The sequence below is a fragment of the Loxodonta africana genome, chromosome 11, assembly GCF_030014295.1.
Source record: "Loxodonta africana isolate mLoxAfr1 chromosome 11, mLoxAfr1.hap2, whole genome shotgun sequence".
Classification (NCBI taxonomy): Eukaryota; Metazoa; Chordata; class Mammalia; order Proboscidea; family Elephantidae; genus Loxodonta; species Loxodonta africana.
The window spans coordinates 25,576,337-25,597,282 of NC_087352.1; the positions used below are offsets into that span (position 1 = coordinate 25,576,337).

General features: G+C 39.3%; 1 protein-coding gene across 1 annotated transcript in view; it reads left to right on the plus strand.

The window, feature by feature from the left end:
• LOC100655424 (sulfotransferase 2A1-like) overlaps positions 1-14,843 on the plus strand; it is a 44,658-nt gene extending 29,815 nt beyond the window's left edge. The window contains exons 4-6 of the mRNA XM_010587046.3: positions 11,188-11,282; positions 12,816-12,996; positions 14,294-14,843. Of these exons, the coding sequence (XP_010585348.3) occupies positions 11,188-11,282; positions 12,816-12,996; positions 14,294-14,403 (386 nt within the window). The 3' untranslated portion in view covers positions 14,404-14,843. The remainder of the gene's footprint in view (positions 1-11,187; positions 11,283-12,815; positions 12,997-14,293) is intronic.
• Positions 14,844-20,946: the final 6,103 nt, after the last annotated feature.

A 20,946-nucleotide genomic window follows, 5' to 3' on the forward strand; every position in this document is an offset into this window, starting at 1 on the left:
CTTATTCATTGTCCATCTTTCACATGCGTATGATGTGATTGAAAATACCATGGTTTGGGTCAGGTGCACCTTGGTCTTCAAGTTGACATCTTTGCTTTTCCACACTTCAAGAAGGTCCTTTGCAGCAGATTTGCCCAATGCAATGCATCTTTTGATTTCTCGACTGCTGCTTCCATGGCTGTTGATTGTGGATCCAAGTAAAATGAAATGCTTGATAACTTCAATCTTTTCTCCATTTATCATGATGTTGCTCATTGGTCGTTGTGAGGATTTTTGTTTTCTTTCTGTTGAGGTGCAATCCATACTGAAGGCTGCGATCTTTGATCTTCATTAGTAAGTGCTTCAAGTCCTTTTCACTTTCAGCAAGCAAGGTTGTGTCATCTGAATAACGCAGGTTGTTAATGAGTCTTCCTCCAATCCTGATGCCCCGTTCTTCTTCAAATAGTCCAGCCTCTCGGATTATTTGCTCAGCATACAGATTGAATAGGTATGGTGAAAGAATATAACCCCGATGCACACCTTTCCTGACTTCAAACTAATCAGTATCCCCTTGTTCTGTCCAAACAACTGCCTCTTAATCTATGTAAAGATTCCTCATGAGCACAATTCAATGTTCTGGAATTCCCATTCTTCACAGTGTTATCCATAGTTTGTTATGATCCACACAGTCGAATGCCTTTGCATAGTCAATAAAACACAGGTAAACATCCTTCTGGTATTCTCTGCTTTCAGCTAGGATCCACCTGATATCAGCAATGATATCCCTGGGTCCACATCCTCTTCTGAAACTGGCCTAAATTTCTGGCATTTCCCTGTTGATATACTGCTGCAGCCATTTTTGAATGATCTTCAGCAGAATTTTGCTTGAGTGTGATATTAATGATATTGTTCCATAATTTTCACTTTTGGTTGGATCACCTTTCTTGGGAATAGGCATAAATATGGATCTCTTCCAGTCAGTTGGCCAGGAAACTCTCTTCCATATTTCTTGGCATAGAAGAGTGAGCACCTCCAGTGCTGCTTCTGTTTGTTGAAACATCTCAATTGATATTCCATCAATTCCTGGAGCCTTGTTTTTCGCCAATGTCTTCAGAGCAGCTTGGACTTCTTCCTTCAGTACCATCAGTTCCTGATCGTATGCCACCTCTTGAAATGGTTGAACATCAACTAATTCTTTTTGGTATAATGACTCTGTGTGTTCTTTAAGTCTTCTTTTGATGCTTCCTGTGTCGTTTAATATTTTCCCCATAGAATCCTTCACTATTGCAACTCGAGTCTTGAATTTTTTCTTCAGTTCTTTCAGCTTGAGAAACGTCAAGCATGTTCTTCCCTTTGGGTTTTCCATCTCCAGCTCTTTGCACATATCATTATAATACTTTACTTTGTAGGAATAACAAAATTGTTGACTCCCAGATCAACTGAGTTCAAATTTAGCCGTTAAATTTGCTAACTCATTCCCTTCTAACTTCCAAATCTCATTTCCCTGCCATGTAGGTGGGAAACTGTCCTTAAATATTTTATCTTACATAGCACCCAGTGCTTTTCAAAAGGTTAGAGGTTCAAGTCTACCAAGAGGCACTGCAGAGGAAAGTCCTGGCGATCTACTTCAAAAAATTACCCATAAAATAAAGAAAGTGTTCTACATTCTACTTTGGTGAGTAGTGTCTGGGGTCTTAAAAGCCTGTGAGCGGCCATCTATGATACTCCACTGGTCTCACCCCTCTGGGAGCATGGAATAATGAAGAAAACTAAAGATACAAAGGAAAGATTAGCCCAAGGGACTAATGGACCACATCTAACATGGCCTCCACCAGGCTGAGGCCAGTACAAATAGATGGTGCCCAGCTACTCTCACTGACTGCTCTGACAGAGATCACAGTAGAGGATCTCGGACAGAGGTGGAGAAAAATGTAGAACAAAATTCTAACTCAAAAACAAAGACCAGATAGCTCTGAGGCAGGGCCAAGATGGCTGACTAGGTAGAAGCTACCTCAGATCCCTCTTGCAATAAAGACTCGGAAAAACAAGTGAATCAATCACATACATGACAATCTATGAACCCTGACCATCAAACACAGATCTAAAGAGTTTACCTGAGTGACAGGGAAGCGAAAAGCCACGTCCTGAAGCAGTGACCACTTCTGGAACCGGCATTCCAAGTCACACCTTGAGCCCTCGCGGTTCCCTGGTGCCGAGTGGTGGGGCTGACTGCGGCCTACTGAGATGGGGCAAGCACGGGACACAGCCCTAACCCCTAAATCCCTGGGGTAACCTTGGTAGAGACTCAACCAGCGCAAGCAGGCTGCACACTGATATAGCTGACAAGAGAACGAGCAACCACGGGGAAGCAGCTACTGTTTTCGGAGCCTGGAGCCAGCATCCCAGTCAGAAAACCTTGGCACCGGGCTTTGCATTAAGTGCAGGGGAGATGACCACGGCTTCCTGAGATGGCACAAGCATGGGACGCAGCCCTAACCCCCTGAAGTAACCTCGGGGGAACCCAGCCAGCGCACGCAGGTAGCAAAATGACACGGCTGACAGGACGAGAAATCACCGGGAAGCAGTGACTGGTTTTGGAGCCTGGAGTGCAGTGTCCCAGCCAGGAAACCTTGGCACTGGGTTTTGGACTAGGAGCAGAGGAGCTGACCACGGCTTCTGAAACAGCACAAGCACGGATGCAGGCCTGACCCTCGGGGGCAATCTTGACCCAGCCAGTGCACACAAGCTACATGCCCCTTGGGAATCTCAGATAAAACAGTCATTACCAAGCAAGATAAGTGACTTTGTCTATATTGCTGGGCTACTCTCTCCTATCTATCTGACCCCTCTGCTTCCTGCCCCAGGTGGCTTCATTAACATTGGAATTTCCTGGGCCAGGGAGTGAAGTGCTCTTCTGTGTTTTTTTTTTTTTTTTTCCCTAACCCATTCACCTGGCTTGAGAAAAGCAGCTACTAACAACCCAAGGAGAAAAATCCTTCCCTGACTTCCCTAAAACTGGAATAAAAATACAGAACCAGTTCTAGCCAAGCATATGAGATCCACACTCTTTGGCTTTCATCCCTACAGGGAACAAGGTGGCTATTATAATGCGAAGGCAATTCTAATACAGATCTGACTGTAATTGTTTTAGCCGAGCACTGGAAAGACAAGTTTTCCAAGTCTGATATCTCTACTATTAAACAGAGCCCTCACTGATCCAGAGCGGGAACCAAGGGCTGAAGCTCCACCCAAACCACCTAGCCACCTGCCAAAGGGGTCTGAGGATACCGATGCGTACCAATCTTTAGAGGTACATGCATTGGGTGCCTAAGGTACAGCTGCAGAGCCCACCCACCAAAGTGCTTTAGGAATAGAGACACACCTACCTCACTGGCACATGGGGGAAGGCTGTCAGCATCCTGCCCCCCTGGAGTGTGACCACCTGCTGCTACTAGAATCTGGTGAACACAACTATCACCACTACTCCTCTAAGTTAATAGGTGACACTCTACACCACACACTTGGTGACCCAAAATCAGAACACCTAAGCTGATTCTATTCAAGAATAGTGAATGGACTCTTAGGCCTATATATCCGGTAACAGCCCAATAATAGGTCATAAGCGAGTCAAGGGCTACAACAATCAAGACAGCACAATCTAGTACCCCATCTGGGTATACTGAAACAAAACAAAACAAGATAAGACTCAGAGACCAAATATAAAATAAATCATTACAACATCTTATAGATGGCTCGGAGACAGCAGTGGATATCAAATCACATAAAGAAGCAGACCATGATTGCTTCTACAACTCCCCAGATTAAAGAATCAAAATCTTTCCCAAATGAAGATACAATCCTGGAATTGCCAGATGCAGAATATAAAAAAACTAATATACAGAATGCTTCAAGATATCAGGGATGACCTCAGAAATGAAATAAGGCAAGCTACAGAAAAAGCCAAGGAACACACTGATAAAGCAGTTGAAGAAATCAAAAAGATTATTCAAGAACATAGTGGAAAAATTAATAAGCTGCAAGAATCCGTAGAAAGACAGCATTCAGAAATCCAAAAGATTAACAGTAAAATTGTAGAATTAGACAACTCAATAGGAAGTCAGAGGAGCAGAATCGAGGAATTGGAATGCAGAGTGGGGGAGCTGGAGGATAGGGCAATTGACAAGAATATAGCTGAAAAAAAATCAGATAAAAGAATTAAAAAAAAATGAAACCCTAAGAATCATGTGGGACTCTATCAAGAAGAATAACTTGCGTGTGATTGGAGTTCCAGAACAGGGAGGTATAACAGAAAATACAGAGAGAATAGTAGAAGATACACAGGCAGAAAACTTCCCTGGCATCATGAAAGACGAAAGGATATCTATCCAAGATGCTCATCGAACCCCATTTAAGATTGATCCAAAAAGAAAATCACCAAGACATATTATCATCAAACTTGCCAAAACCAAAGGTAAAGAAAAAATTTTAAAAGCAGCCAGGAATAAAAGAAAAGTTGCCTACAAAGGAGAATCAATAAGAATAAATTCAGACTACTCAGCAGAAACCATGCAGGCAAGAAGGCAATGGGATGACATATACAGAGCACTGAAGGAGAAAAACTGCCAGCCAAGGATCATATATCCAGCAAAACTCTCTCTCAAATATGAAGGTGAAATTAAAACATTTACAGACAAATGCAAGCTTAGAGAATTTGCAAAAACCAAACCAAAGCTACAAGAATTACTAAATGAAATTCTTTGGTCAGAAAATCAATAATATCAGGTACCAACACAACGCAAGGTCACAGAACAGAACATCCTGATATCAACTCAAATAGGGAAATCACAAAAACGAATTAAGATTAATTAAAAAAAAAATGCTCAAAATAAGAAATCATTGAAGTTATTATGTAAAAGATTACAACAATCAAAAAGAGGGAGTAAATACAGGAGGCATAGATCTTCCGTATGGAGAGGAAAACAAGGCAATACAGAATGATACAAGTTAGGTTTTTACTTAGAAAAATAGGGGTAAATATTAAGGGTAACCTCAAAGAGGTCTAACAATTCCATAATTCAAAATAAAAACCAAGAAAAACATAACGACTCAGCAAACATAAATTCAACTACTATGAAAATGAGGAACACATATTTTAGAAAGAAAACTTTTCAGCACAAAAAATAAGTGGAAAAATGAAATTGTCAACAACGCACACAAAAAGGCATCAGAATGACAGCACTAAACTCATACTTATCTATAATTACGCTGAATGTAAATGGAGAGACAGAGAGTCTCAGACTGGATAAAAAACATGATCCGTCTATATGCTGCCTACAAGAGACACATCTTAGACTTAGAGACACAAACAAACTAAAACTCAAAGGATGGAAAAAAATATATCAAGCAAACTTCAAGCAAAAGAGAGCAGGAGTGGCAATATTAATTTCTGACAAAATAGACTTTAAAATTAAACCCACGACAAAGAATAAAGAAGGACTCTACATAATGATTAAATGGACAATTGACCAGGAAGATATAACCATATTAAATATTTATGCACCCAATGATAGGGCTGCAAGATACATAAAACAAATTTTAACAGAATTGAAAAGCGAGATAGACACCTCCAAAATTATAGTAGAACACTTCAACACACCACTTTCAGAGAAGGATAGGACTTCCAGTAAGAAGCTCAATAGAGACACGAAAGATCTAATTGCTACGATCAACCAACTTGACCTCATAGACTTACACAGAGCACTCCACCCAACAGCTGCAAAGTATACTTTTTTTTCTAGCGTACATGGAACATTCTCTAGAATAGATCACATATTAGGTCATAAAACAAACCTTTGGAGAATCCAAAACATCACAATATTACAAAGCATCTTCTCAGACCACAAGGCCATAAAAGTAGAAATCAATAACAGAAAAATCAGGGAAAAGAAATCAAATATTTGGAAACTGAACAATACCCTGCTGAAAAAAGACTGGGTTGTAGAAGACATTAAGGAGGGAATAAAGAAATTCATAGAACGCAACGAGAATGAAAACACTTCCAATCAAAACCTCTGGGACACAGCAAAAGCAGTGTTCAGAGGTGAATGTATATCGATAAATGCACACATAAAGAAGAAAAAGCCAAAATCAGAGAACTGTCCCTACAACTAGAACAAATAGAAAGCGAGCAACAAAAGAATCCATCAGGCACCAGAAGAAAACAAATAATAAAAATTAGACCTGAACTAAATGAATTAGAGAACAGAAAAACAATTGAAAGAATTAACAAAGCCAAAAGCTGGTTCTTTGAAAAAATTAACAAAATTGATAAACCATTGGCTAGACTGACTAAAGAAATACAGGAAAGGAAACAAATAACCCGAATAAGAAATGAGATGGGCCATATCACAACAGACCTAACTGAAATTAAAAGAATCATATCAGATTATTATGAAAAATTGTACTCTAACAAATTTGCAAACCTAGAAGAAATGGATGAATTCCTAGAAAAAAACTACCTACCTAAACTAACACAATCAGAAGTAGAACAACTAAATAGACCCACAACAAAAAAGGATATTGAAAAGGTAATCAAAAAACTCCCAACAAAAAAAGCCCTGGCCCAGACAGCTTCACTGCAGAGTTCTACCAAACTTTCAGAGAAGAGTTAACACCACTACTACTAAAGGTATTTCAAAGCATAGAAAATGATGGAATACTACTTAACTCATTCTATGAAGCCACCATATCCCTGATCCAAAACCAGGTAAAGACACCATAAAAAAAGAAAATTACAGACCTATATCCCTCATGAACATAGATGCAAAAATCCTCAACAAAATTCTAGCCAATAGAATTCAGCAACATATCAAAAAAATAATCCACCACTACCAAGTGGGATTTATACCAGGTATGCAAGGTTAGTTCAATATTAGAAAAACCATTAACGTAATCCACCATATAAATGAAACAAAAGACAAAAACCACATGATCTTATCAATTGATGCAGAAAAGGCATTTGACAAAGTCCAATACCCATTTATGATAAAAACTCTCAGCAAAATAGGAATTGAAGGAAAATTCCTCAACATAATAGAGGGCATCTATACAAAGCCAACAGCCAATATCACTCTAAATGGAGAGAGCCTGAAAGCATTTCCCTTGAGAACGGGAACCAGACAAGGATGCCCTTTATCACCGCTCTTATTCAACATTGTGCTAGAGGTCCTAGCCAGAGCAATTAGGCTAGACAAAGAAATAAAGGGCATCCGGATTGGCAAGGAGGAAGTAAAATTATCTCTATTTGCAGATGACATGATCTTATACACAGAAAACCCTAAGGAATCCTCCAGAAAACTACTGAAACTGATAGAAGAGTTTGGCAGAGTCTCAGGGTATAAGATAAACATACAAAAATCACTTGGATTCCTCTACATCAACAAAAAGAACATCGAAGAGGAAATCACCAAATCAATACCATTCACAGTAGCCCCCAAGAAGATAAAATACTTAGGAATAAATCTTACCAAAGATGTGAAAGACCTATACAAAGAAAACTACAAAGTGCTAGTGCAAGAAACTAAAAAGGACCTACTTAAGTGGAAAAACACCTTGCTCATGGATAGGAAGACTTAACATAGTAAAAATGTCTATTCTACCAAAAGCCATCTATACATACAATGCACTTCCGACCCAAATTCCAATGACTTTTTTTTAATGTGATGGAGAAACAAATCACCAACTTCATATGGAAGAGAAAGAAGCCTTGCATAAGTAAAGCATTACTGAAAAAGAAGAAGAAAGTGGGAGGCCTCACTCTACCTGATTTCAGAACGTATTTTACAGCCACAGTAATCAAAACAGCCTGGTACTGGTACAACAACAGGCACATAGACCAATGGAACAGAATTGAGAACCCAGATATAAATCCATCCACATATGAGCAGCTGATATTTGACAAAGGCCCAGTGTCAGTTAATTGGGGAAAAGACAGTCTTTTTAACAAATGGTGCTGGCATAACTGGATATCCATTTGCAAAAAAATGAAACAGGACCCATACCTCACACCATGCACAAAAACTAACTCCAAGTGGATCAAAGACCTAAACATAAAGACTAAAACGATAAAGATCATGGAAGAAAAAATTGGGACAACCTTAGGAGCCCTAATACAAGGCATAAACAGAATACAAAACATTACCAAAAATGACGAAGAGAAACCCGATAACTGGGAGCTCCTAAAAATCAAACACCTATGCTCATCTAAAGACTTCACCAAAAGAGTAAAAAGACCACCTACAGATTAGGAAAGAATTTTCAGCTATGACATCTCCGACTAGCACCTGGTCTCTAAAATCTATGTGATGCTGTTAAAACTCAACCACAAAAAGACAAACAACCCAAACAAAAAGTGGGCAAAGCATATGAACCCGCACTTCACTAAAGAAGATATTCAGGCAGCTAACAGATACATGAGAAAATGCTCTCGATCATTAGCCATTAGAGAAATGCAAATTAAAACTACGATGAGACTCCATCACACTCCAACAAGGCTGGCATTAATCCAAAAAACACAAAATAATAAACGTTGGAGAGGCTGCGGAGAGACTAGAACTCTTATACACTGCTGGTGGGAATGTAAAATGGTACAACCACTTTGGAAATCTATCTGGCGTTTTCTTAAAAAGTTAGAAATAGAACTACCATACAACCCAGAAATCCCACTCCTCAGAATATACCCTAGAGAAATAAGAGCCTTTACAGGAACAGATATATGCACACCCATGTTTATTGCAGCTCTGTTTACAATAGCAAAAAGCTGGAAGCAACCAAGGGGTCCATCAACGGATGAATGGTTAAATAAATTGTGGTATATTCACACAATGGAATACTACGCATCGATAAAGAACAGTAACAAATCTGTGAAACATTTCATAACATGGAGGAACCTGGAAGGCATTATGCTGAGTGAAATGAGTCAGAGGCAAAAGGACAAATATTGTATAAGACCACTATTATAAGATCTTGAGAAATAGTATAAACTGAGAAGAACACATACTTTTGTGGTTATGAGGGGGGGAGGGAGGGAAGGTGGGAGAGGGTTATGTACTGATTAGTTAGTAGATAAGAACTGCTTTAGGTGAAGGGAAGGACAATACTCAATACAGGGAAGGTCGGCTCAACTGTACTGGACCAAAAGCAAAGAAGTTTCCGGGATAAACGGAATGCTTCAAAGGTCAGCGGAGCAAGGGCGGGGGTTTGGGGACCATGGTTTAAGGGGACTTCTAAGTCAATTGGCAAAATAATTCTATTACGAAAACATTCTGCATCCCACTTTGAAATGTGGCGTCTGGGGTCTTAAATGCTAACAAGCAGCTATCTAAGATGCACCAATTGGTCTCAACCCACCTGGATCAAAGGAGAATGAAGAATACCAAGGTCACACGATAACTATGAGCCCAAGAGACAGAAAGGGCCACATGAACCAGAGTCTTACATCATCCTGAGACCAGAAGAACTAGATGGTGCCCGGCCACAACCGATGACTGCCCTGACAGGGAACAGAACAGGGAATCCCTAAGGGAGCAGGAGAACAGTGGGATGCAGACTCCAAATTCTCACAAAAAGACCAGACTTAATGGTCTGACTGAGACTAGAAGAATCCCAGTGGTCATGTTCCCCAAACCTTCTGTTTGCCCAGGACGGGAACCATTCCCGAAGACAACTCATCAGATATGGATTGAACTGGACAATGGGTTGGAGAGAGATTCTGATGAGGAGTGAGGTACTTGTATCAGGTGGACACTTGAGACTATGTTGGCATCTCCTGTCTAGAGGGGAGATGGGAGGTTAGAGGGGGTTAGAAACTGGCAAAACAGTCACGAAAGGAGAGACTGGAAGGAGGGAGCGGGCTGACTCATTAGGGGGAGAGTAAGTGGGAGTATGTAGTAAGGTGTACATAAGTTTATATGTGAGAGACTTACTTGATTTGTAAACTTTCATTTAAAGCACAATAAAAATTATTAAAAAGAAAAGAAAGAAAGACTGGATTTGCTAGCCTGACCAAGACTGGAGAAACCCTGAGAGCATGGTCCCCAGACACCCTTTCAGCTCAGTAATTAAGTCACCCCTGAGGTTCACGCTTCACCCAAAGATTGGACAGGCCCATAAAACAAAACAAGACTAAAGGGGCACACCAGCCCTGGGGCAAGGACTAGAAGGCAGGAGGGGACAGGAAAGCTGGTAATAGGGAACCAAAAGTTGAGAAGGGAGAGTGTTGACATGTCAACCAATGTCATAAAACAATATATGTACTGTTTAATGAGAAACTAGTTTGTTCTGTAAACCTTCATCTAAAAAGTACCAAAAAAAAAAAAAATTACCCATAGAAAACCCAGTGGAGCACAGTTCTACTCTGATACACATGAGGTGCTGTGAGTAGGAATCAACACCACACTAACTGCCTTTGGAATCCCTAGATTGTGCAAATGATTAACACGCTTGGTGGCTAACCAAAAAGTTTGGGTCTACTCTGAGGGCTTCAGAAGAAAAGCCTAGTGAACTACTCCCAAAAACAAAATGAAACAAACAACAATGAAAAAGATCAGCCATTGAAAATCATATGGATTGCCACAACATAGATAAGCCTTGAAACATAATGTTGAGTAAAATAACTATGTTGCAAAAAGACAAAAACTGTATGATCTCACTTATATGAAATAAGTAAATACATAGAAACCAAAGATTTGTGGTGGTTACCAAGGGTGGGAGGGAGAAGGAAAGGGGAGTCTTTGCCAGGGAGCACTTAGATTATATTAATGATGGTGAAATAATTTGGAAAAGGATAGTGAGAATGGTTGAGAACTTGAAGAATGTAATCAGTGTCACGGAATTATACACGTCAACATTGTTGTATTGGCAAATGTTTGGATGTGTATATTTTCAACACAATCAGAAAAAATGAAAAAGAAAACCCTATTGAGGACAGTTCTACTCTGACACACATGGGTTTTCCCTTACTCACAATGAACTCGATGGCAACTTTATTATTATTCATGGAAATAAAATAAAAAGAAAAGAATCTGCACAACTCACTTGTTTATTCTTCAAATATTTAGACACACACAAAATGAGTCAGATTATACAAGAAAGTGAGCATGCAAGAGTAAACCATATACAATCACCTTTTCTTCCCCACTTCACTTGCAGTGCCATATGGATCTTGGTTTGACCATATTCACGGCTGGATGTCAATGAGAGGAAAAGAGAATTTCCTGGTAATTTCATATGAGGAGCTGCATCAGGTACCCATTCTTGAAAAAAATTTACTCTCCCCCATCCAATATCACAAAAATCTAATTTCCAACACCAGCCTTTCCCCCCAGGGCACTCTATTTCTTTACAGGGTTCAATAATTTGTTCCAAGGGCCCCTCTGCCAGTAACTGGCCCAGTTCATAGCCAACACAGCAGCTCACTAAACCCTCTCAGCTGCTGCTCTCTTAGCAACAGCTCTCCTACATTGGCCTCTGTGCTGAGGTGCTGGCAGGTATCATTGGGGGAATTTCAGAACTAAAATTAAGTACTCCATCCATAAATTAAACTGAGGGTTTTACTTCTACAGCCCTGATAATCAGTGGTCTTCTGTTAAAGCTGTCATTTGAAAAACAAAGCTCCGTTTTGCTTGTTATGGTTAAGAGTGTTTCCACAACTGGACTTAAAAAAAAAAACTTCATTGAATTGTTCAAGTAAGTTAGAGCCGATAGATAAGCATGTTGTTTTAACTACCTTAAGAAATTTCCCACCAAGCGCAGGCATTATCTCTTCTCTCTCAGCTAAATAAAAGCAGAGTTTATTTACACTTTTCTAACTAACAATCAGTTCTGTAGTCAAAGATTGTAATTAAGTTGGCTCAGCTGCAAATGTATCACTGACTTGCATATCACAAAACTTTCACGTCAAAATTGTTGATACATTTCATTTTAGAGATATTGCCTTAGTTAAACTGTATCAAGTATAAGAGGTTTGTGTTAGACCACAAACTAATGTCAAGAAGGTTTCGCAGTTAATTGCTACCCTTGTAAATCTCACTTCTTTTCTTGCCATTGCTTTGATGTGAAATTTTTGTCTGTACTCACTCTACTTGTTAAATATCTCTTTAATTTGCCTGTAAGGCAGAGCGTACCATTACAGCTAAACTAAACAGCGTACTCTCTCTCCGTTGATTCCTTCAGTAAATTTTGTTTAAATAACAAATTGGAGTGTTGGTCCAGTAACATTACAAGGACTTCATTAAAGATCTTTCTCTTATAAATGCCCTCCCCTCTCTCATTCTCAGACAGCACATGTGTAAATGCTTCTGACGATATATAAGCATGCTGTGTAAAACTTGATGTGCTGTTGTACTACATAGTACAGCCATGACTTAAACACAAGTATCATACAGAGAATTGAGTTCCATCTGCATGGGGTGCATTTCTTATTTCTTATCTCTAATAAGCTTGTGTCCTTGAAAATTTGAGACTATTCCCTCTTATTTCCACAGAGACTTGGACTTAGGCACAGAGGAGTTCAATATTGATCTTGGTATCATTATTACATTGTCATCTCATTTCTTCCTCTACATTACTTTCAACTAACCTCTGTTTTCTTTTTTGTCCAACGTTTGATTATACAGTGTTTATCACCTTTCAGAGCAGCCTAAACAATTCATCCTCTTTCTGCTTCATTTCCATTTTTTCTCTACCTCATCATTGTCCTGCACTTCCTCTGCTTGTTTTTCTTTTTTTCCTGTTGTATTTTTTTTTTTCCTGTCTCTCCCTTGTGTTTCTTATTCTAGGATATAAGGGCCAGTATAGAGAGGATCAGCCAGTTCTTGGGCAAGAAGCTGAGCTCAGATGAACTCAACTCGGTCCTGAAGAACGTATCCTTCGAGGTCATGAAAGATAATAAAATGAGCAATTTCTCCCTAGTACCAGATGAGATAATGGATCACAGCAAAGGGAAATTATTGAGAAAAGGTAAGACAGAGTTTTCTGATTTCAGGACATGAGGGAAATAGACAACTCTCCTGCTTCTATTGATACCCTGAAGACATGGCACAAGGGAAGTATTTGAATCTTTAGGTACAGATACATGGGTGGCTACACTGCTAGGAAATTATGGAATTTATCCTCAAATTGATTCCATTGTATCAATATAATTGAGTCAAGGTTAACAGCTGAGAAATAAAATGGGGAGAAGTTATTGAAGGTAAAGCAAGAAAAGTGGGTATACTCTTTATGGCATCATGACTGAGTGTCAGTGGTCATAATTTTAAAGAAAGATTAGTCAGCAGGTTTGTCTGTATTATGTCTTGTCATGTTTCAAGTGGGATTTATCTTGAATCAGGAGAATATGAAATACATTCTACACAGTGAGAAGGTGCAAGAGAGCTGAAAGTGAAAGAGAGTAATTACAATAATCAATCCCGACTTTTGATCTGGATAATGAAGTAAATTCACAAGGAGACTGCAGGATAGTGACAAAAGGTGGAACCAATAGATTGGGAGTCTCAGTGGAATTGAAGTATTGGAAAAACTGAGGTGCTGATGTGAATGATCAGGAAGCATAGAAGCCAATATTCTGAGAAAGGAATATGTGAATGTCAGATCATGGAGGAAGAATGAGTAATGAGTACATAAAGCATGTAACTTTTGGTTGAGTGGGGTATATGGTCATTAGAAGAGTAACAATCAAGGAAGAGAGATGAAAGTATTAGAAGAATCGTAAATTGGAAATTGAAATCACCAAGAATTTTTATTACAATTGCTATGAAGAGTGTTCCAGGGAGTTATGAACTAAAGTCTTCACTGAATGAGGGGATTTGAGCTAGGCATGGTGGAAAACCACAACAATGGATTAGCCTGGTAGTTGGTGCTATGAGATTCAAAGGTGGAGAGTAAAAAGCAAAGAGGCTGGTCTGGAGGCAACACTGAGGATCAAGAACACAATTTGTACCTGTATGATCAAGCCAGGTGTGCTTGTGATGTGGAGAAAAACCAGCCTCTTTCTTGAAAAGATGTTGGGCGTGTCAAATGAGGTATACATGTAATATCCTTAAAAAAAAAAAAAAAAAAATTCTGACATAAAACATGAAAGTATTACTAAATGCCTGTTATTATTACTGTTGTTATTTCTTGTCACGTCTATTCAGTCCTTACAATATTGTGAGGCAGGTACTAGATGTTAGTAGGCTCTGGCAGTTGGAGAAGTTCAAATGAGGTCTTGAGATGCTAGTTACAAATCTGACCTGAACTTATTTGTGATACTTGACAGGAATCACTGGAGATTGGAAAAACCATTTCACGGTGGCTCAGAGTGAAGCCTTTGATAAAATATACCAAGAGAAGATGGGGGTACTTCCTCAAGGGCTTTTCCCATGGTAATAATGGCCTAATATTTACAAATCTGGCTTGAATACTGACTTCCTCTATATACTTCTGCATGGGATTGCTTTTATGAAGCATAACTTGTATCATTGTATCCTGGAGAATTTAAGCCTACACTGTAATGACATATTTAATAATTGAAAACAACTTATTACCTTTATGAATGTGCCTCTAAATATTATTAAATGTTTTAAATATACACAATAAAAATATTTAAAACTCATGTAATTCTTTTACCAGATTAAAAAAAAAAGTTAATACTTCCCCATTTTGAGAACTTATTTATTTTATTGTACTTTAAATGAAGGTTTACAGAACAAACTAGTTTCTCATTAAACACTACACATATTGTTTTATGACTTTAGTTAACAATGCCACGACATGTCAACACTCTCCCTTCTCAACTTTGGGTTCCCTATTACCAGCTTTCCTGTCCCCTCCTGCCTTCCAGTCTTTGCCTCAGGTCTGGTGTGCCTCTTTAGTCTTGTTTTGTTTTATGGGCCTGTCCAATCTTTGGCTGAAGGGTAAACCTCAGGAGTAACTTCATTACTGAGCTGAAAGGGTGGCTGGGGGCCATACTCGCAGAGTTTCTCCAGTCTCTGTCAGGTCAGCAAGTTTGGTCTTTCTTTTTTTTTTTAATTTTTATTGTGCTTTAAGTGAAAGTTTACAAATCAAGTCAATCTCTCATAAAAAGATTTATATACACTTTGCTATATACTCCTAGTTGCTCACCCCCTAATGATACCGTACACTCCTTCTCTCCACCTTGTATTTCCGTGTCCATTCAGCCTCCCCCTCTGCCTTCTCATCTCTCCTCCAGACAGGAGCTGCCCACATAGCCTCATGTGTCTACTTGACCCAAGAAGCTTACTACTCGCCAGTATCGTTTTCTATCTTATAGTCCAGTCCAATCCCTGTCTGAAGAGTTGGCTTTGGGAATGGTTCTTGTCTTGGGCAAACAGAGGTCTGGGGACCATGACCTCTGGGGTCCTTCTAGTCTCAGTCAGACCATTAAGTCTGGCCTTTTTACGAGAATTTGAGGTCTGCATCCCACTGCGCTCCTGCTCCTTCAGGGATTCTCTGTTGTGTTCCCTCTCAGGGCAGTCATCAGTTGTAGTTGGGCGCCATCTAGTTCTTCTGGTCTCAGGCTGATGTAGTCTCTGATTTATGTGGCCCTTTCTGTCTCTTGGGCTCAAAATTACCTTGTGTCTTTGGTGTTCTTTGTTCTCTTTTGCTCCAGGTGTGTTGAGACCAATTGATGTGCCTTAGATGGCTGCTTGCTAGCATTTAAGACTCCAGACACCACTCTCCAAAGTGGGCTGAAGAATATTTTCTTGAGAGATTTTATTATGCCAGTTGACCTAGATGTCCCCTGAAGCCACAGTCCCCAAACCCCTGTCCCTGCTACACTGGGCTTCAAAGTGATCAGTTTATTCAGGAAACTTCTTTGCTTTTGTCTTAGTCCAGTTTTGCTGACCTCCCCTGTATTGTGTGTTGTCTTGCCCATCACCTAAACTAGTTCTTGTCTACTATCTAATTAGTGGATACCCCTCTCCCTCCTCCCTCCCCACTCTCGTAACCATCAAAGAATATTTTCTTCTCCGTTTAAACTATTTCTTGAGTTCTTATAATAGTTGTCTCATACAGTATTTGTCCTTTTGCAAATGACTAATTTCACTCAGCATAATGCCTTCCTGATTCCTCCACGTTATGAAATGTTTCATGAATTCATCATTGTTCTTAATTGATGCATAGTATTTCATTGTGTGAATATACCATACTTTATTTATCCTTTCATCCATGATGGGCACCTTGGTTGCTAAACAGTGCTGCAACGAACATGGGTGTGCATATATCTGTACATGTAAAGGCTCTTATTTCTCTAGGGTATATTCCAAGGAGTGGGATTGCTGTATCATATGGTAGTTCTATTTCTAGCTTTTTTTTTTTATATATACCATTTATTAAGCTTCAAGTGAACGTTTACAAATCCAATCAGTCTGTCACATATAAGTTTACATACATCTCACTCCCTACTCCCACTTGCTCTCCCCCTCTTGAGTCAGCCCTTTCAGGCTCTCCTTTCTTGACAATTTTGCCGGCTTCCCTCTCTCTCTATCCTCCCATCCGCCCTCCAGACAAGAGTTGCCAATACAATCTCAAGTGTCCACCTGATATAATTAGCTCACTCTTAATCAGCCTCTCTCTCCCACCCACTGACCAGTCCTTTTCATGTCTGATGAGTTGTCTTCGGGGATGGTTCCTGTCCTATGCCAACAGAAGGTCTGGGGACCATGGCCGCCGGGATTCCTCTAGTCTCAGTCAGACCATTAAGTTTGGTCTTTTTATGAGAATTTGGGGTCTGTATCCCACTGATCTCCTGCTCCCTCAGGGGTCCTCTGCTGTGCTCCCTGTCAGGGCAGTCATCGATTGTGGCCGGGCACCAACTAGTTCTTCTGGTCTCAGGATGATGTAGGTCTCTGGTTCATGTGGCCCTTTCTGTCTCTCGGGCTCTTAGTTGTCCTGTGGCCTTGGTGTTCTTCATTTTCCTTTGCTCCAGGTGGGTTGAGACCAATTGATGCATCTTAGATGGCCGCTTGTTAGCATTTAAGACCCCAACGCCACATTTCAAAGTGGGATGCAGAATGATTTCATAATAGAATTATTTTGCCAATTGACTTAGAAGTCCCCGCAAACCATGTTCCCCAGACCCCCGCGCTTGCTCCGCTGACCTTTGATGCATTCATTTTATCCCGGAAACTTCTTTGCTTTTGGTCCAGTCCAATTGAGCTGACCTTCCATGTATTGAGTGTTGTCTTTCCCTTCACCTAAAGCAGTTCTTATCTACTGATTAATCAATAAAAAACCCTCTCCCACCCTCCCTCCCTCCCCCCCTCATAACCACAAAAGTATGTGTTCTTCTCAGGTTTACTATTTCTCAAGATTTATAATAGTGGTCTTATACAATACTTGTCCTTTTGCCTCTGACTCATTTCGCTCAGCATAATGCCTTCCAGGTTCCTCCATGTTATGAAATGTTTCAGAGATTCGTCACTGTTCTTTATCGATGCGTAGTATTCCATTGTGTGAATATACCACAATTTATTTACCCATTCATCCGTTGATGGACACCTTGGTTGCTTCCAACTTTTTGCTATTGTAAACAGAGCTGCAATAAACATGGGTGTGCATATATCTGTTTGTATGAAGGCTCTTGTATCTCTAGGGTATATTCCGAGGAGTGGGATTTCTGGGTTGCATGGTAGTTCTATTTCTAACTGTTTAAGATAACGCCAGATAGATTTCCAAAGTGGTTGTACCATTTTACATTCCCACCAGCAGTGTATGAGAGTTCCAATCTCTCCACAGCCTCTCCAGCATTTATTATTTTGTGTTTTTTGGATTAGTGCCAGGCTTGCTGGTGTGAGATGGAATCTCATCGCAGTTTTAATTTGCATTTCTCTAATGGCTAATGATCGAGAGCATTTTCTCATGTATCTGTTGGCTGCCTGAATATCTTCTTTAGTGAAATGTGTGTTCATATCCTTTGCCCACTTCTTGATTGGGTTGTTTGTCTTTTTGTGGTTGAGTTTTGACAGAATCATGTAGATTTTAGAGATCAGGCGCTGGTCGGAGATGTCATAGCTGAAAATTCTTTCCCAGGCTGTAGGTGGTCTTTTTATTCTTTTGGTGAAGTCTTTAGATGAGCATAGGTGTTTGATTTTTAGGAGCTCCCAGTTATCGGGTTTCTCTTCATCATTTTTGGTAATGTTTTGTATTCTGTTTATACCTTGTATTAGGGCTCCTAGGGTTGTCCCAATTTTTTCTTGCATGATCTTTATCGTTTTAGTCTTTATGTTTAGGTCTTTGATCCACTTGGAGTTAGTTTTTGTGCATGGTGTGAGGTATGGGTCCTGTTTCATTTTTTTGCAAATGGATATCCAGTTATGCCAGCACCATTTGTTAAAAAGACTATCTTTTCCCCAAGTAATTGACACTGGTCCTTTGTCAAATATCAGCTGCTCATACGTGGATGGATCTATGTCTGGGTTCTCAATTCTGTTCCATTGGTCTATGTGCCTGTTGTTGTACCAGTACCAGGCTGTTTTGACTACTGTGGCTGTATAATAGATTCTGAAGTCAGGTAAAGTGAGGCCTCCCACTTTCTTCTTCTCTTTCAGTAGTGCTTTGCTTATCCGGGGCTTCTTTCCCTTCCATATGAAATTGGTGATTTGTTTCTCTATCCCCTTAAAATATGACATTGGAATTTGGATCAGAAGTGCGTTAAATGTATAGAAGGCTTTTGGTAGAATAGACATTTTTACTATGTTAAGTCTTCCTATCCATGAGCAAGGTATGTTTTTCCACTTAAGTATGTCCTTTTGAATTTCTTGTAGTAGAGCTTTGTAGTTTTCTTTGTATAGGTCTTTTACATCCTTCGTAAGATTTATTCCTAAGTATCTTATCTTCTTGGGGGCTACTGTGAATGGTATTGATTTGATTATTTTCTCTTCGGTGTTCTTTTTGTTGATGTAGAGGAATCCAAGTGATTTTTGTATGTTTATTTTATAACCTGAGACTCTGCCAAACTCTTCTATTAGTTTCAGTAGTTTTCTGGAGGATTCCTTAGGGTTTTCTGTGTATATAATCATGTCATCTGCAAATAGTGATAACTTTACTTCTTCCTTGCCAATCCGATACCTTTTATTTCTTTGTCTAGCCTAATTGCCCTGGCTAGGACTTCCAGCACGATGTTGAATAAGAGCAGTGATAAAGGGCATCCTTGTCTGGTTCCCGTTCTCAAGGGAAATGCTTTCAGGTTCTCTCCATTTAGAGTGATATTGGCTGTTGGCTTTGCATAGATGCCCTTTATTATGTTGAGGAATTTTCCTTCAATTCCTATTTTGCTGAGAGTTTTAATCATGAATGGGTGTTGAACTTTGCCAAATGCCTTTTCTGCATCAATTGATAAGATCATGTGGTTTTTGTCTTTTGTTTTATTTATGTGATGGATTACATTAATGGTTTTTCTGATATTAAACCAGCCTTGCATACCTGGTATAAATCCCACTTGATCAGGGTGAATTACTTTTTTGATGTGTTGTTGGATTCTATTGGCTAGAATTTTGTTGAGGATTTTTGCATCTATGTTCATGAGGGATATAGGTCTATAATTTTCTTTTTTTGTAATGTCTTTACCTGGTTTTGGTATCAGGGAGATGGTGGCTTCATAGAATGAATTAGGTAGTATTCCGTCATTTTCTATGCTTTGGAATACCTTCAGAAGTAGTGGTGTTAACTCTTCTCTGAAGGTTTGGTAGAACTCTGCAGTGAAGCCGTCCGGGCCAGGGCTTTTTTTTGTTGGGAGTTTTTTGATTACCATTTCAATCTCTTTTTTTGTTATGGGTCTATTTAGTTGTTCTACTTCTGAATGTGTTAGTTTAGGTAGGTAGTGTTTTTCCAGGAATTCATCCATTTCTTCTAGGTTTGAAAATTTGTTAGAGTACAATTTTTCATAATAATCTGAAATGATTCTTTTAATTTCATTTGGTTCTGTTGTGATGTGGTCCTTCTCGTTTCTTATTCGGGTTATTTGTTTCCTTTCCTGTACTTCTTTAGTCAGTCTAGCCAATGGTTTATCAATTTTGTTAATTTTTTCAAAGAACCAGCTTTTAGCTTTGTTAATTCTTTCAATTGTTTTTCTGTTCTCTAATTCATTTAGTTCAGCTCTAATTTTTATTATTTGTTTTCTTCTGGTGCCTGATGGATTCTTTTGTTGCTCAGTTTCTATTTGTTCAAATTGTAGGAACAGTTCTCTGATTTTGGTTCTTTCTTCTTTTTGTATGTGTGCATTTATTGATATAAATTGGCCTCTGAGGACTGCTTTTGCTGTGTCCCAGAGGTTTTGATAGGAAGTGTTTTCATTCTCGTTGCTTTCTATGAATTTCCTTATTCCCTCCTTGATGTCTTCTATAACCCAGTCTTTTTTCAGGAGGGTATTGTTCATTTTCCAAGTATTTGATTTCTTTTCCCAAGTTTTTCTGTTATTGATCTCTAGTTTTATTGCCTTGTGGTCTGAGAAGATGCTTTGTAATATTTCGATGTTTTGGACTCTGCAAAGGTTTGTTTTATGACCTAATATGTGGTCTATTCTAGAGAATGTTCCATGTGCGCTAGAAAAAAAGTATATTTTGCAGCAGTTGGGTGGAGAGTTCTGTATAAGTCAATGAGGTCAAGTTGGTTGATTGTTGTAATTAGATCTTCCGTGTCTCTATTGAGCTTCTTACTGGATGTCCTGTCCTTCTCCGGAAGTGGTGTGTTGACGTCTCCTACTACAATTGTGGAGGTATCTATCTCACTTTTCAGTTCTGTTAAAATTTGATTTATGTATCTTGGAGCCCTGTCATTGGGTGCATATATATTTAATATGGTTATGTCTTCCTGATCAATTGTCCCTTTTATCATTATATAGTGTCCTTCTTTATCCTTTGTGGTGGATTTAAGTCTAAAGTCTATTTTGTCAGAAATTAATATTGCTAC